Here is a 12,637-nt window from a genome sequence, read left to right as displayed (position 1 = left end):
TATAAAAGAAAAAAAAAAAAGAAGAAGATAATCAAATGAGTACGAGAGATCTAACTGGACAAGTACTAAGTGTGTTGGGGTCAACAGAAATGAACCGTATTAAGCAACTGCTTACATTTGGTCAAGAGAAGCAGCTCAACTATATGGGGGTTAATGAACACCATAATGTCCAATGTAAGCATGGCAGAAGCTGCATGGGGTATTTAGCACACAGAAGCACAAAACCTTTTTGAACAATGAATTCAGTCACCAAGGGCCTATATACACACACAAGTAGTAACGATTTATTTTCTTTTTGAATATTTACACTTTTTTTCAAAACAGTACTTACTCAAGTGACTTTTCATTCGTGGGCACTTGTACTTCTTAAACTGAGCTACAGCATTGCTGAGGAGACTGATGATAAGTTCCTGACCAAGACATAGGGTAAGAGGTAAGAACACATCCCAACACAAGGGTCAGAGCAGGGGAGCACAACCTGCTGCTTACCGAGTGAATGACATCTCTCTCTTTTTGCTGAAGAGCTAGAATACCTGCCTTCTCCTTCTCAGGATCAGTAAGGTCAAAGCCTGCAAAGGATACAGTATATTCATTCATGAAAGGTTACTAATGTGGACTACAAACAACTGTGCACACCGCTGACTGGAGCATTATCTCTACTCAGAACATTCTCTTACATAAAATTTAAGTCATGCAATCCTTTGTATGATATCTCACAAGATTTCCATGTTAAACTGTATTGTGAGCAACTGTGTTTAACTCATGAGAATAAGGCAATTGTTATATTAGAACTCTAAACCTGAATTATAACTAAGGTTTATTTTACATCACTGTCTAGCAGAGTAGTGGAGGGTGAAAGAGGTACTGTAAATAAACATTTTATCACCATTTAACCACCTGCCTGGCATGGTCGCATCAGATGTGACCAAGCCAGGCTGGGCTTTCCCTGGCATAGACTCATCAGATGCGACCAGCCAGAAATGCCCACTGGGCAGCTGCTTGAAGATAAACTTTCAGCTGCCGCCTATCTCAGAGGGATTTCCCGGCCCCGCTGCAGGATTCTTCCCTCCCCCAGTACCTGCTGTGCAGCTAATGATTGCAGAGCAGGCAGCCCAGCGACATTCCCCACCCATCGACTGCAGAGAGTAGGAGAAATGTCAATGAAGCAACCCCACCCTTCCAATGTATACCCGGTGGCTGCAAAGATTAACAGGAATGCAAATGAAGCAGCCCCGTCTTCCAATGTATGCCCGGTGGCTGCAGAGATTAACGGGAATGTAAATGAAGCAGCCCCGTGTCTTCCAATGTATACCCGGCGGCTGCAGAGAGGTGTAGCCACCATGAAGATGCAAAGCTGCGATGTCCCGATAGTCAATGGGCTGATATACTGGTTTCCATTTGTATTTTATTTATTTTAAAAGCCCCCCCCCCCCCCCAACAAAAACTATATTTCAAAAAGTCAAAATACATATTTTTATTAAATAAAATATTGTTGAATACATTTTTAACCTAATTTAATCATACACTATGTACCCTGCTGCAGAAAGAAAACTATTTCAGAGCTGTTTTTGGAAAATATATTAGCAGAGTAAGCTGTTAAAAAAAACCCAGAAAATATTTTAGTGCAATATGAAGAGTGGACTGCTTGGCTTACTTAGTATTCCTTGCCTCCATGCTCTCTGTCCATAGAAGTCCAACACTCCATTCAGGGTCTCCAGAGGGTCTGGACTAGGATAAGCCGCAGAAGCCTAAATATATAGTACACAAAAATGACATTAAGCTAACAATGGGGAGTAACAGTTCAGGAACAATAGTAAGAAATGGATTAGAAATGAATAAATTGTATCAAGCAACTGGTTGGGTTTAATTCATTAGAAGCTCTACAGCTGACAGAGTATTATAGAAAATACAATTAAAAAGAAGCTGAAGTGATGGTGTGAACACTCTCTATAATTTATCCTCCTTATAATACCTGCAGTGATAGCCTTAATTGCTTCGCATTGATGGTCCTTTTATGTCCTTGACAGGGCAGCCCTGAGGCAACCATCACATGAAGCTTTCTTTTCATCAAGGAGAGATAGACCAGAACTAGTAGAGACTTACATCATGGCTACACAGGTGAGCTGCTAGTTGCTTGCGCTCCTGTGCATAATATGCTGCCTGCTGGTAGTAGAAACCAGGATTCTGGGTCTGGATGGCGGTCAGTCCAAGCTTGATAGCCTCGTCAAACAAATCTCCAAAAGCTTGGAACCTTTAATGGAAAAACAAATAACTAATTACAACACCTATTGTAAGAATTTAGTCCCCATTTAGATAATGGATGTTTATGAAGCATGCTGCTTCAGTATGTAGGCCAGGGAGCTGAAATTGGCATGATGTGAATATGCAACTATCCCCCACAGTATAACTCAAGAAAAACGGATACCATTGTAATCATTCAGGAGAGACTGATGGTAGAATGACTCAATATTTAGAAATGATGTAGAGTGTAAATTGCTAAACTAGAGAAGTCCATACTGTTTAGACATCCAGGCGGCATGTTCAAAAGACAGCTCAGCGCTGCCTATCTTCTTCTTGCACAGATCAATGTGTTTTCTGAACTGTGCAATTGCATCTAGAGGAGTGTTGTGCTGGAAACACAAGCGGCAGATCTGTAGCAGAAAAACAGACATAGCACAAGTTTCAGCAGACACCTCATATGTTTAATTATTAGAGAAACACAAAGGTTTTTGGTTATTATTAAAGTGTACATGTTACGTAATATAATCCAACTGGTAATTTGCCATAATTTTTGGACACAAAATAGTCAGCCAGCATCATCTTCACCCGAGTACACCTAGAGAGCTTACGAGAGAACAATAACCTTTGACATCATACTGAAGTGACTATGGTTATTTATAGGCTGTCTATCACGTTTCCATAGAGAAAAACACTAAGAAGTCAGCAGTTCATTAAATAACATATCCACTCAAAGTGATTGCAAAATACGTGCTATATCGCATTTTTTGCGCACTATCGGTAACAAGGGACGCATTTTTAAAAAATGAGCGGGTCCTGCAGGATGCGCTCAGCTCGGAGTTTCACCTCAGTCAATCCCCATCCAGGGGACTCCCGGGACCTCCCACCTTCCTACCCGCCACCGCGCCGCTCCAATGTCAGCTTGAGTAGCATCCGGCTAGCCCTGCCCGCAGAGTGGTGCGGCCCGCGTACAGCCGATCGCAGCAGCTGTGTCCATGGCGGTGGCACCCAGGGAGTGCACAGAGGCAAGTGCTAGCAGAAAGGCCGCACCAGTCTCGCACAGGTTACATTGGCGGGGGAGGGTTTGGCCCGCCCCGTGGCTGAGGAGCTGCTTCTGTTCTGGCCACCCCGGCACCCACGGACATGGAGCAACGTGGAGCAGGAGCTGGTGCTCCAGTAGTATGGGGGGTGGAGTCTGGAGGAGCTGATCGAGTACACAGGGGGCTTAGGAGGGAAATCCTGTAGGCAATCGGTAACGGTCAGGACCCAGGTGTAACAGGGTATGGCTGGGGGAGCAGTATGACAGACTGGTGGTGGGAGAGGAGTGCGGTCAGAGCAGTATGACATATGGAGGGGTGCTGTCAGAGCAGTATCCCAGGGGTCACCAGGTACAATGCATTGTTCTCCCCAGGCTGTATTTTTCTGGTGGTCAGCCAAGCAAAAAACCCCTGCTGCCTGGCACCGGCACTCACCCCTCCTGGCACAGTGACACGTCCAAAAGCTGCGCCATACCGATATCAGCACGGCGTAACTTTCGGACAGGTCACGTGTTTGTTACTGGGAGTCATTCTGTGTAGCTGAAAAGTGGGGGCAGTATCTGGGATTGTTATCAGTCAAGTAAGCAAGTGGGGACAGCATGTGGGAGCTTCTAAAAAAATATCTGCATCCACAAAGCAACTGGGAGCACTTTAAAAAATGTGCGAAGAAACACACGCGGTGATTTCTTGAATCCAGCTGGCTGGAAAAAAAATAGGATTTTAATTACCTACCGGTAAATCCTTTTCTCGTAGTCCATAAGGGATTTTGGGGAATCTAGTACAATGGGGTATAGACGGGGTCCAAAGGAGCCAGTGCACTTTAAATTTCTTCAACTAGGTGTGTTGACTCATCCCCTCTATGCCCCCTCCCACAGGCAGTTAGAGGTAAAAACGTGCCCGGAGAAAAGAACATATATGAGAGAAGGAAATATGATAACAAAGAGTGGGGAGATTTACATACCAGCACACCACTAACAAATAACAACCAGCAACTGCAGGTAACAACAACAGGTAACCACATAACAAGAACCTGCAGAAAAGTCAACGCACTGAGGCGGGCGCCCAATATCCCTTATGGACTACGAGAAAAGGATTTACCGGTATGTAATTAAAATCCTATTTTCTCTAGCATCCATAAGGGATATTGGGGGCTCTAGTACGATGGGGACGTCCCAAAGCTTCCAGAACGAGCGGGAACGTGCGGAGACTGCTGCAGCACCGCCTGCCCAAACTGGGAATCCTCTTTGGCCAGGGTATCAAACTTGTAGAACTTCACAAAAGTGTTCTTCCCCGGCCAGGTAGCAGCTCGGCAAAATTGTAAGGCCGAGACTCCACGGGCAGCCACCCAGGAAGAACCCACTGATCTCGTAGAGTGGGCCTTCAGAGACTTCGGAGCAGGCAAGGCTGCTGACAGATAGGCTTGTTGAATAGTAAGCCTAATCCAACGAGCAATGGACTGCTTTGAAGCAGGACAACCCTTTTTCTTTGCATCATAGAGCACGAACAAAGAATCCGTCTTTCTGATCCGAGCCGTTCTCTCGACATAGATCTTCAAGGCTCGCACAGCATCCAATGCCTCCAGAGGAGCAGAAGCGCCAGAACTGGACGGAATCACTATAGGCTGATTTAAGTGAAACGCAGAGACAACCTTCATCAGGAACTGTTGCCTAGTCCGGAGCTCCGCTCTGTCCTCGTAAAAGACTGAGTATGGACTTTTACACGACAAGGCCCCCAATTCTGAGACACGTCGAGCAGAAGCCAGGGCCAGTAACATCACCGAATTCCATGTGAGGTACTTGTCTTCCACCGTCATAAGAGGTTCAAACTAGGAGGACTGGAGAAAATCCAACACTACATTCAGATCCCAAGGTGCCGTAGGCGGCACAAAAGAAGGTTGGATGTGGAGTACCCCTTGCAAGAATGTCTGAATTTCTGGCAACACTCCCAATTGCTTCTGGAAGAAAATGGAGAGGGCTGAAATCTGGACCTTAATGCAACCCAGACGTAAGCCTTTATCCACACCAGCTTGCAGGAAACGTAAGAAACGTCCCAAGTGAAACTCAGCAGGCGGATACGTGCGTTCCTCGCACCAAGAGACATATCTCCTCCAGATATGATGATAGTGTTTTGACGTCACCGGTTTTCTTGCCTGAACCATGGTAGCAATAACCTTTTTGAAAAAGACCTTGTGAGCTAGGATGTTCCGCTCAACCTCCATGCTGTCAAACTAAGTAGCCGTAAGTCTGGGTAGACGAACGGTCCCTGTTGAAGAAGATCGCTTCTTAGTGGCAGAGGCCAAGGGTCTTCGACGGACATGTCCAGATGATTTGCATACCACGCCCTCCGAGGCCAATCCGGGGCAATCAGAATTGCCTGGACTCTTTGATTCCTGATTCGTTTTAGCACCCTTGAGAGCAATGGAATCGGAGGAAAACAGGTAGACCAGCCGGTAAGGCCAAGACGACGCCAGTGTATCCTCTGCCCTTGCCCGAGGGTCCTTGGTTTGCGAGCAATACCATGGAAGTTTCTTGTTGAGATGAGAAGCCATCATGTCTATCTGCGGGCAGCCCCACCGGTTGATGACCTGCTGGAACACCTGCTGGTGGAGACCCCACTCCCCCGGGTGGAGATCGTGATGACTCAGGAAGTCCGCTTCCCAGTTATCCACACCCGGAATGAAGATTGCTGACCGAGCTCTTGTATTTCTTTCGGCCCAGAGGAGTATCTTTGACACCTCTCGCATGCAGGCTCTACTTTTTGTCCCTCGTTGCCGATTGATATACGCCACCGTCGTGGCGTTGTGCGACTGTACCTGGATTGCGTGAGAGGAGAGGCCTGAATCAGAGCAGAGCATTGTAGATCACCCGAAGTTCCAGAATGTTGATTGGAAGGAGGCTTTCGTGGGTTGGCAACCTGCCCTAAACCTGCGCCCCTTGGGTGACAGCTCCCCATCCTCACATCTGTCGTGAGGAGGGTCCAATCCTGGATCCCAAAACTCCAGCCTTCCAGTAGGTTGGAGGACTGCAGCCACCACAGGAGGGAAATCCTGGCCTGAGGTGACAGTCGAACCATCCGGTGCATCTGTAGATGTGATCCGGACCACTTGCTCAGGAGATCCAACTGAAATGTTCTGGCATGGAACCTCCCATAGATGTGATCTGGACCACTTGCTCAGGAGATCCAATTGAAAATGTTCTGGCGTGGAACCTCCCATAATGGATCGCCTCGTATGAGGCGACCATCTTTCCCAACAATCTTATGCAAAGAAGGACACACACTCGAGTAGGTCGGAGCACAATGAGGACCATCTCTTGAAGTGTCCTCGCCTTGTCATCTGGTAGGAACAGCTTCTGGGCCCCAGTATCCAGCAACATCCCCAGGAAAAGGAGCCTCTGAGTTTGCTCCAGGTGGGACTTCTGTAAGTTGAGAATCCACCCATGGTGTGACAGAAGGTGGATAGTGCGGTCGATATAGAGCAATAAAAGCTCAATGGATCTTGCTTTTATCAGAAGATCATCCAGGTAAGGGACAACATTGACTCCCTGGACCCAGAGTTGGAACATCATCTCCACCATCACCTTCGTGAAAACCCTCGGGGCTGTAGATAGGCCGAAGGGCAGACACTGGAATTGGAAGTGATTGCCCAGCAGGGCAAACCGCAGGTACGCCTGATGAGGCAGCCAAATTGGAATATGAAGGTAGGCATCCTTGATATCCAAGGAGACCATGAATTCCTGTTCTTCCAGGCCCGCAATCACTGCTCGCAGTGATTCCATTTTGAACTTGAACACCTTCAAATAAGGATTCAAGGATTTTAGATTTAAAATGGGTCTTACCGAACCGTCCGGTTTCGGCACCACAAAGAGGCAAAGAGGTTGGAGTAAAACCCCTTGCCGCGTTGCGGTATTGGAACAATGACGTGGGACTGGACCAACTTTTGGATGGTCTGTTGCAACGTAACCTGCATATACTCCAAAGCTGGTAAGCTTGATATGAAAAATTGTGTGTGTGTGTGGGGGGGGGGTTTGAGGACTGTCAAACTCCAGCTTGTGGCATTGAGAAACGAGAGTTCTGACTCAGGTTTCCTGGCAGGAAGTCTCCCAGACGCGGCTGAAGTGACGCAGTCGAGCTACCACTTCGAGATCCCCTCGGGGAGGGTGGGCACTGTCATGCTGAGGCCTTAGTGGAAGCAGAAGCGGTGGACTGTTCCTGAGAGCTGGTGCTTGCAGGCTTTCAGGACTTACCTCTGGTGCCTCTATTCGCATTAGAGGCACCTCTGGTCTTAGATAGAAATCTGTGAAACTGAAAGGACTAGACAGATGGCCCCGGGTAGGACCATCTCGCCTGCGGGGCCCCAGAGGGGAGAAACGTGGATTTCCCAGCCATAACTTTGGAAATTCAGGTATCCAATTCAACCCAAAAAGAGCCAATACCCAGAAAAGGGGAGGGATTCCACACTATGTTTGGATTCTGCGTCCACAATCCACTGACGCAACCACAAGGCCCTGCACGCCGACACTGCCATGGCAGAAGTCCTAGCATTAATGCCCCCCATCTCTTTGAGCGAATCACAGAGGACACGTGTAGTGTCCTGAATGTGTTTTAGGAGGGTCACCATAACGACCAAGGGCATAGCCCCCGAGAGGCCCCCCTGAATTTGAGTGGCCCAGGAATGAATGGCATGGGTCATCCAGCAACCCGCAATGACCGGCCTTTGTGATACACTCGCTGCCATGTAAATAGATTGAGTGTAGTCTCTATTTTCCTATCCCCAGGATCCTTCATGGTAAAGGAGCCCGGGACAGGCAGCACTGCCTTTTTGGACAGGCAAGAGACTGATATATCAACCCCAGGGGATTCCTCCCAAAATTTACAACCTTCAGGAGCAAATGGGAAAGTTCGCTAAAACTTTTTGGACACTTGGAATTTTTTGTCTGGATTTTTCCAGGCCAATTTGAATAGGTCATCTAACTCTACAGAGTCAGGGAAAGTGACATTATGCTTGTTTTGTACAAAGAAAAACAACTGCTGTGACGCAGTGATGCAGAGTCCTCTAGAGGGTGCTTTAACACGTCCCGTATAGTCAGAATTAGGGGTTCAATACCCTGAGCAGAATCGGGATCCCCACTAACGGGATACAAGTCATCCCCGTCCTCTTGTATATCCTCATCTGTATCAAGAGATTAGAGCAGGTAACCCACGCTTCTGTGGACCTGCATGAGAGAAGGGGGGGGGGGGATGTGTAACATCTGCCCTAGCAGCTAACAGCTTGTTGTAGTAGCTGAGTCTTCTGTACATTAGCAGTGAGCTGGGATGACATATCTGACATCATAGTTTTAAGAGACTCTAGCCAGTGGGGCTCTGGACCCTCTTCCCCAGACCCTTCACTGATCTGTGAGGATTGGCTGCATTGTTCACAGGAAACAGAATCAGTAGATAATGGAGAGAATCTGGTGTGGCATACACTGCACAGCTTGTGTTTACCCATGTTTCACAGTAAGCACAATAACATACACACAGACAGTTATATTGCAAGCCTGCCCTACTGTATGTGAGAGGAGACAGAGAGAGAGAAGGACACCAGCACACCCTAAGCTGTACAGCCCCAGTGAGGCTGTCAGCTCACAATATTACAGTAAACACTAACAAATCCTGTCCTGTAGAGGACCCAGATAGTGTACACTAGCAGCTCTCCCCGTTTGCTACACCCTGTACCAGATATCCAGCGTGGCTGAGGAGTCAGGAAGCGCTGTGTGTGCTGAGAATGGCTGCAGTAAGCAGAGGAAGGCGCCAAAACGCCTCAGGTCTCGCTCTGAGGTAGCTCCACATCCCCTCCAATGGCGTTGGAGCTACAGAGATAGATTATACTGGCAAAGTCTCCATATAGCTTAAAAACTTCACAAGTGCTAGTCAAAGGGTTTTTGTGCCAATCTACACGGGGGATCTTAGCAGGACCCCCCAAGAAGGATCCTGTACACCGCACAGTGTACCGGGAGACCCCACTAGCGGGGCCCTTGGTGTGTACTCATCACCGATGTCACCTTCAGGCAGCGTTAGGGCTGTGCGCTTCGAAAGGCCGGTGACCGTCCCCCCCCCCCCCCCCCTAACTCCCACGGTGCAGGTATGCTGTTGCCCAAACAGCATACCGAAAATAAACAGAAAAAATAAGATTTTACTCACCGGTAAATCTATTTCTCGTAGTCCGTAGTGGATGCTGGGAACTCCGTAAGGACCATGGGGAATAGCGGCTCCGCAGGAGACTGGGCACAACTAAAGAAAGCTTTAGGACTACCTGGTGTGCACTGGCTCCTCCCACTATGACCCTCCTCCAGACCTCAGTTAGGATACTGTGCCCGGAAGAGCTGACACAATAAGGAAGGATTTTGAATCCCGGGTAAGACTCATACCAGCCACACCAATCACACCGTATAACTCGTGATATTATACCCAGTTAACAGTATGAAATATAACTGAGCCTCACTAACAGATGGCTCATAACAATAACCCTTTAGTTAGGCAATAACTATATACAAGTATTGCAGACAATCCGCACTTGGGATGGGCGCCCAGCATCCACTACGGACTACGAGAAATAGATTTACCGGTGAGTAAAATCTTATTTTCTCTGACGTCCTAGTGGATGCTGGGAACTCCGTAAGGACCACGGGGATTATACCAAAGCTCCCAAACGGGCGGGAGAGTGCGGATGACTCTGCAGCACCGAATGAGCAAACTCAAGGTCCTCCTCAGCCAGGGTATCAAACTTGTAGATTTTTGCAAAAATGTTTGAACCCGACCAAGTAACAGCTCGGCAAAGTTGTAAAGCCGAGACCCCTCGGGCAGCCGCCCAAGAAGAGGCCCTTTCCTCGTGGAATGGGCTTTTACAGATTTAGGGTGCGGCAGTCCAGCCGCAGAATGTGCAAGTTGAATCGTGCTACAGATCCAGCGAGCAATAGTCTGCTTAGAAGCAGGAGCACCCAGCTTGTTGGGTGCATACAGGATGAATAGCGAGTCAGTTTTCCTGACTCCAGCCGTCCTGGAAACATATATTTTCAGGGCCCTGACTACGTCCAGTAACTTGGAGTCCTCCAAGACCCACGTAGCCGCAGGCACCACAATAGGTTGGTTCACATGAAAAGCTGATACCACCTTAGGAAGGAATTGGGAACGAGTCCTCAATTTCGCCCTATCCATATGAAAATCAGATAAGGGCTTTTGCATGACAAAACCGCCAATTCTGATACACGCCTGGCCGACGCCAAGGCCAACCGCATGACCACTTTCCACGTGAGGTATTTTAGCTCTACGGATTTAAGTGGCTCAACCCAATGCGACTTCAGGAAATCCAACACCACGCTGAGATCCCACGGTGCCACTAGAGGCACAAACGGGGGCTGAATATGCAGCACTCCCTTAACAAAAGTCTGAACTTCAGGCAGTGAAGCCAGTTCTTTTTGGAAGAAAATGTACAGAGCCGAAATCTGGACCTTAACGTAACCCAATTTTAGGCCCGTAGTCACTCCTGACTGTAGGAAGTGCAGAAATCGACCCAGTTGAAATTCCTCCGTTGGGGCCTTCCTGGCCTCACACCAAGCAACATATTTTTGCCATATGCGGTGATAATATTTTGCGATCACATCTTTCCTAGCCTTAATCAGCGTAGGAATGACTTCCTCCGGAATGCCTTTTTCCTTTAGGATCCGGTGTTCAACCGCCATGCCGTCAAACACAGTCGTGGTTAGTCTTGGAACAGGCAGGGCCCCTGCTGTAGCAGGTCCTGTCTGAGCGGCAGAAGCCATGGGTCCTCTGAGATCATTTCTTGAAGTTCTGGGTACCAAGCTCTTCTTGGCCAATCCGGAACCACGAGTATAGTTCTTACTCCTCTCCTTCTCAGTATTCTCCATATCTTGGGTATGAGAGGCAAAGGAAGGAACACATACACCGACTGGTACACCCACGGTGTTACCAGAGCGTCCACAGCTATCGCCTGAGGGTCCCTTGACCTGGCGCAATATCTTTTTAGCTTTATGTTGAGGCGGGACGCCATCATGTCCACCTGTGGCCTTTCCCAATGGTGTACAATCATTTTGAAGACTTCTGGATGAAGTCCCCACTCTCCCGAGTGGAGGTCGTGCCTGCTGAGAAAGTCTGCTTCCCAGTTGTCCACTCCGGGGATGAACACTGCCGACAGTGCTAACACATGATTTTCCGCCCATCGGAAAATCCTTGTGGCTTCTGCCATCACCATCCTGCTTCTTGTGCCGCCCTGCTGGTTTACATGGGCGACCGCCGTGATGTTGTCTGACTGGATCAGCACCGGCTGGTGTTGAAGCAGGGGTCTAGCCTGACTTAGGGCATTGTGAATGGCCCTTAGTCCCAGAATATTTATGTGTAGGGAAGTCTCCTGACTTGACCATAGTCCTTGGAAGTTTCTTCCCTGTGTGACTGCCCCCCAGCCTCGAAGGCTGGCATCTGTGGTCACCAGGACCCCGTCCTGTATGCCGAATCTGCGGCCCTCTAGAAAATGAGCACTCTGCAGCCACCACAACAGCGACACCCTGGCCCTTGGAGACAGGGTTATCAGCCGATGCATCTGAAGATGCGACCCGGACCACTTGTCCAACAGATCCCACTGGAAGATCCTTGCATGGAACCTACCGAATGGAATTTCTTCGTAAGAAGCTACCATCTTTCCCAGGACTCGCGTGCATTGATGCACCGACACCTGTATTTTTATTAGGAGGTCTCTGACTAGAGATGACAACTCCTTGGCCTTCTCCTCCGGGAGAAACCCTTTTTCCTGTTCTGTGTCCAGAACCATACCCAGGAACAGTAGATGCATCGTAGGAACCAGCTGCGACTTTGGACTATTCAGAATCCAGCCGTGCTGTTGTAGCACTTCCCGAGATAGTGCTACTCCGACGAACAACTGCTCCCTGGACCTCGCCTTTATAAGGAGATCGTCCAAGTACGGGATAATTATAACTCCCTTTTTTTCAAAGGAGTATCATCATTTCGGCCATTACCTTGGTAAATAAACTCGGTGCCGGGGACAGACCAACGGCAACGTCTGGAATTGGTAATGACAGTCCTGTACCACAATTCTGAGGTACTCCTGGTGAGGAGGGTAAATGGTGACATGCAGGTAAGCATCCTTGATGTCCAGTGATACCATGTAATCCCCTTCGTCCAGGCTTGCAATAACCGCCCTGAGCCATTCCATTTCGAACTTGAACCTTCGTATATAAGTGTTCAAGGATTTCAATTTTAGAATGGGACTCGCCGAACCGTCTGGTTTCGGTACCACAAACATTGTGGAATAGTAACCCCGGCCTTGTTGAAGGAGGGGTACCGTGATTATC

The 12,637-nt window shown here is 48.3% G+C and overlaps 1 protein-coding gene across 3 annotated transcripts in view; it reads right to left on the bottom strand.

Annotated features, from left to right (window-relative positions):
- TRAPPC11 (trafficking protein particle complex subunit 11) overlaps positions 1 to 12,637 on the bottom strand; it is a 153,388-nt gene that overhangs the window by 46,236 nt on the left and 94,515 nt on the right. For all 3 annotated transcript variants that reach the window (XM_063920701.1, XM_063920702.1, XM_063920700.1), the window contains exons 9-13: positions 2,518 to 2,651; positions 2,104 to 2,251; positions 1,655 to 1,748; positions 490 to 569; positions 332 to 410 (exon numbers count right to left, since the gene is read on the bottom strand). In XM_063920701.1, coding sequence (XP_063776771.1) covers positions 332 to 410; positions 490 to 569; positions 1,655 to 1,748; positions 2,104 to 2,251; positions 2,518 to 2,651 — 535 coding nt within the window. The remainder of the gene's footprint in view (positions 1 to 331; positions 411 to 489; positions 570 to 1,654; positions 1,749 to 2,103; positions 2,252 to 2,517; positions 2,652 to 12,637) is intronic.

The sequence above is a fragment of the Pseudophryne corroboree genome, chromosome 1 (assembly GCF_028390025.1).
Source record: "Pseudophryne corroboree isolate aPseCor3 chromosome 1, aPseCor3.hap2, whole genome shotgun sequence".
NCBI lineage: Eukaryota > Metazoa > Chordata > Amphibia > Anura > Myobatrachidae > Pseudophryne > Pseudophryne corroboree.
This window is presented reverse-complemented; position numbering and strand designations above follow the sequence as displayed.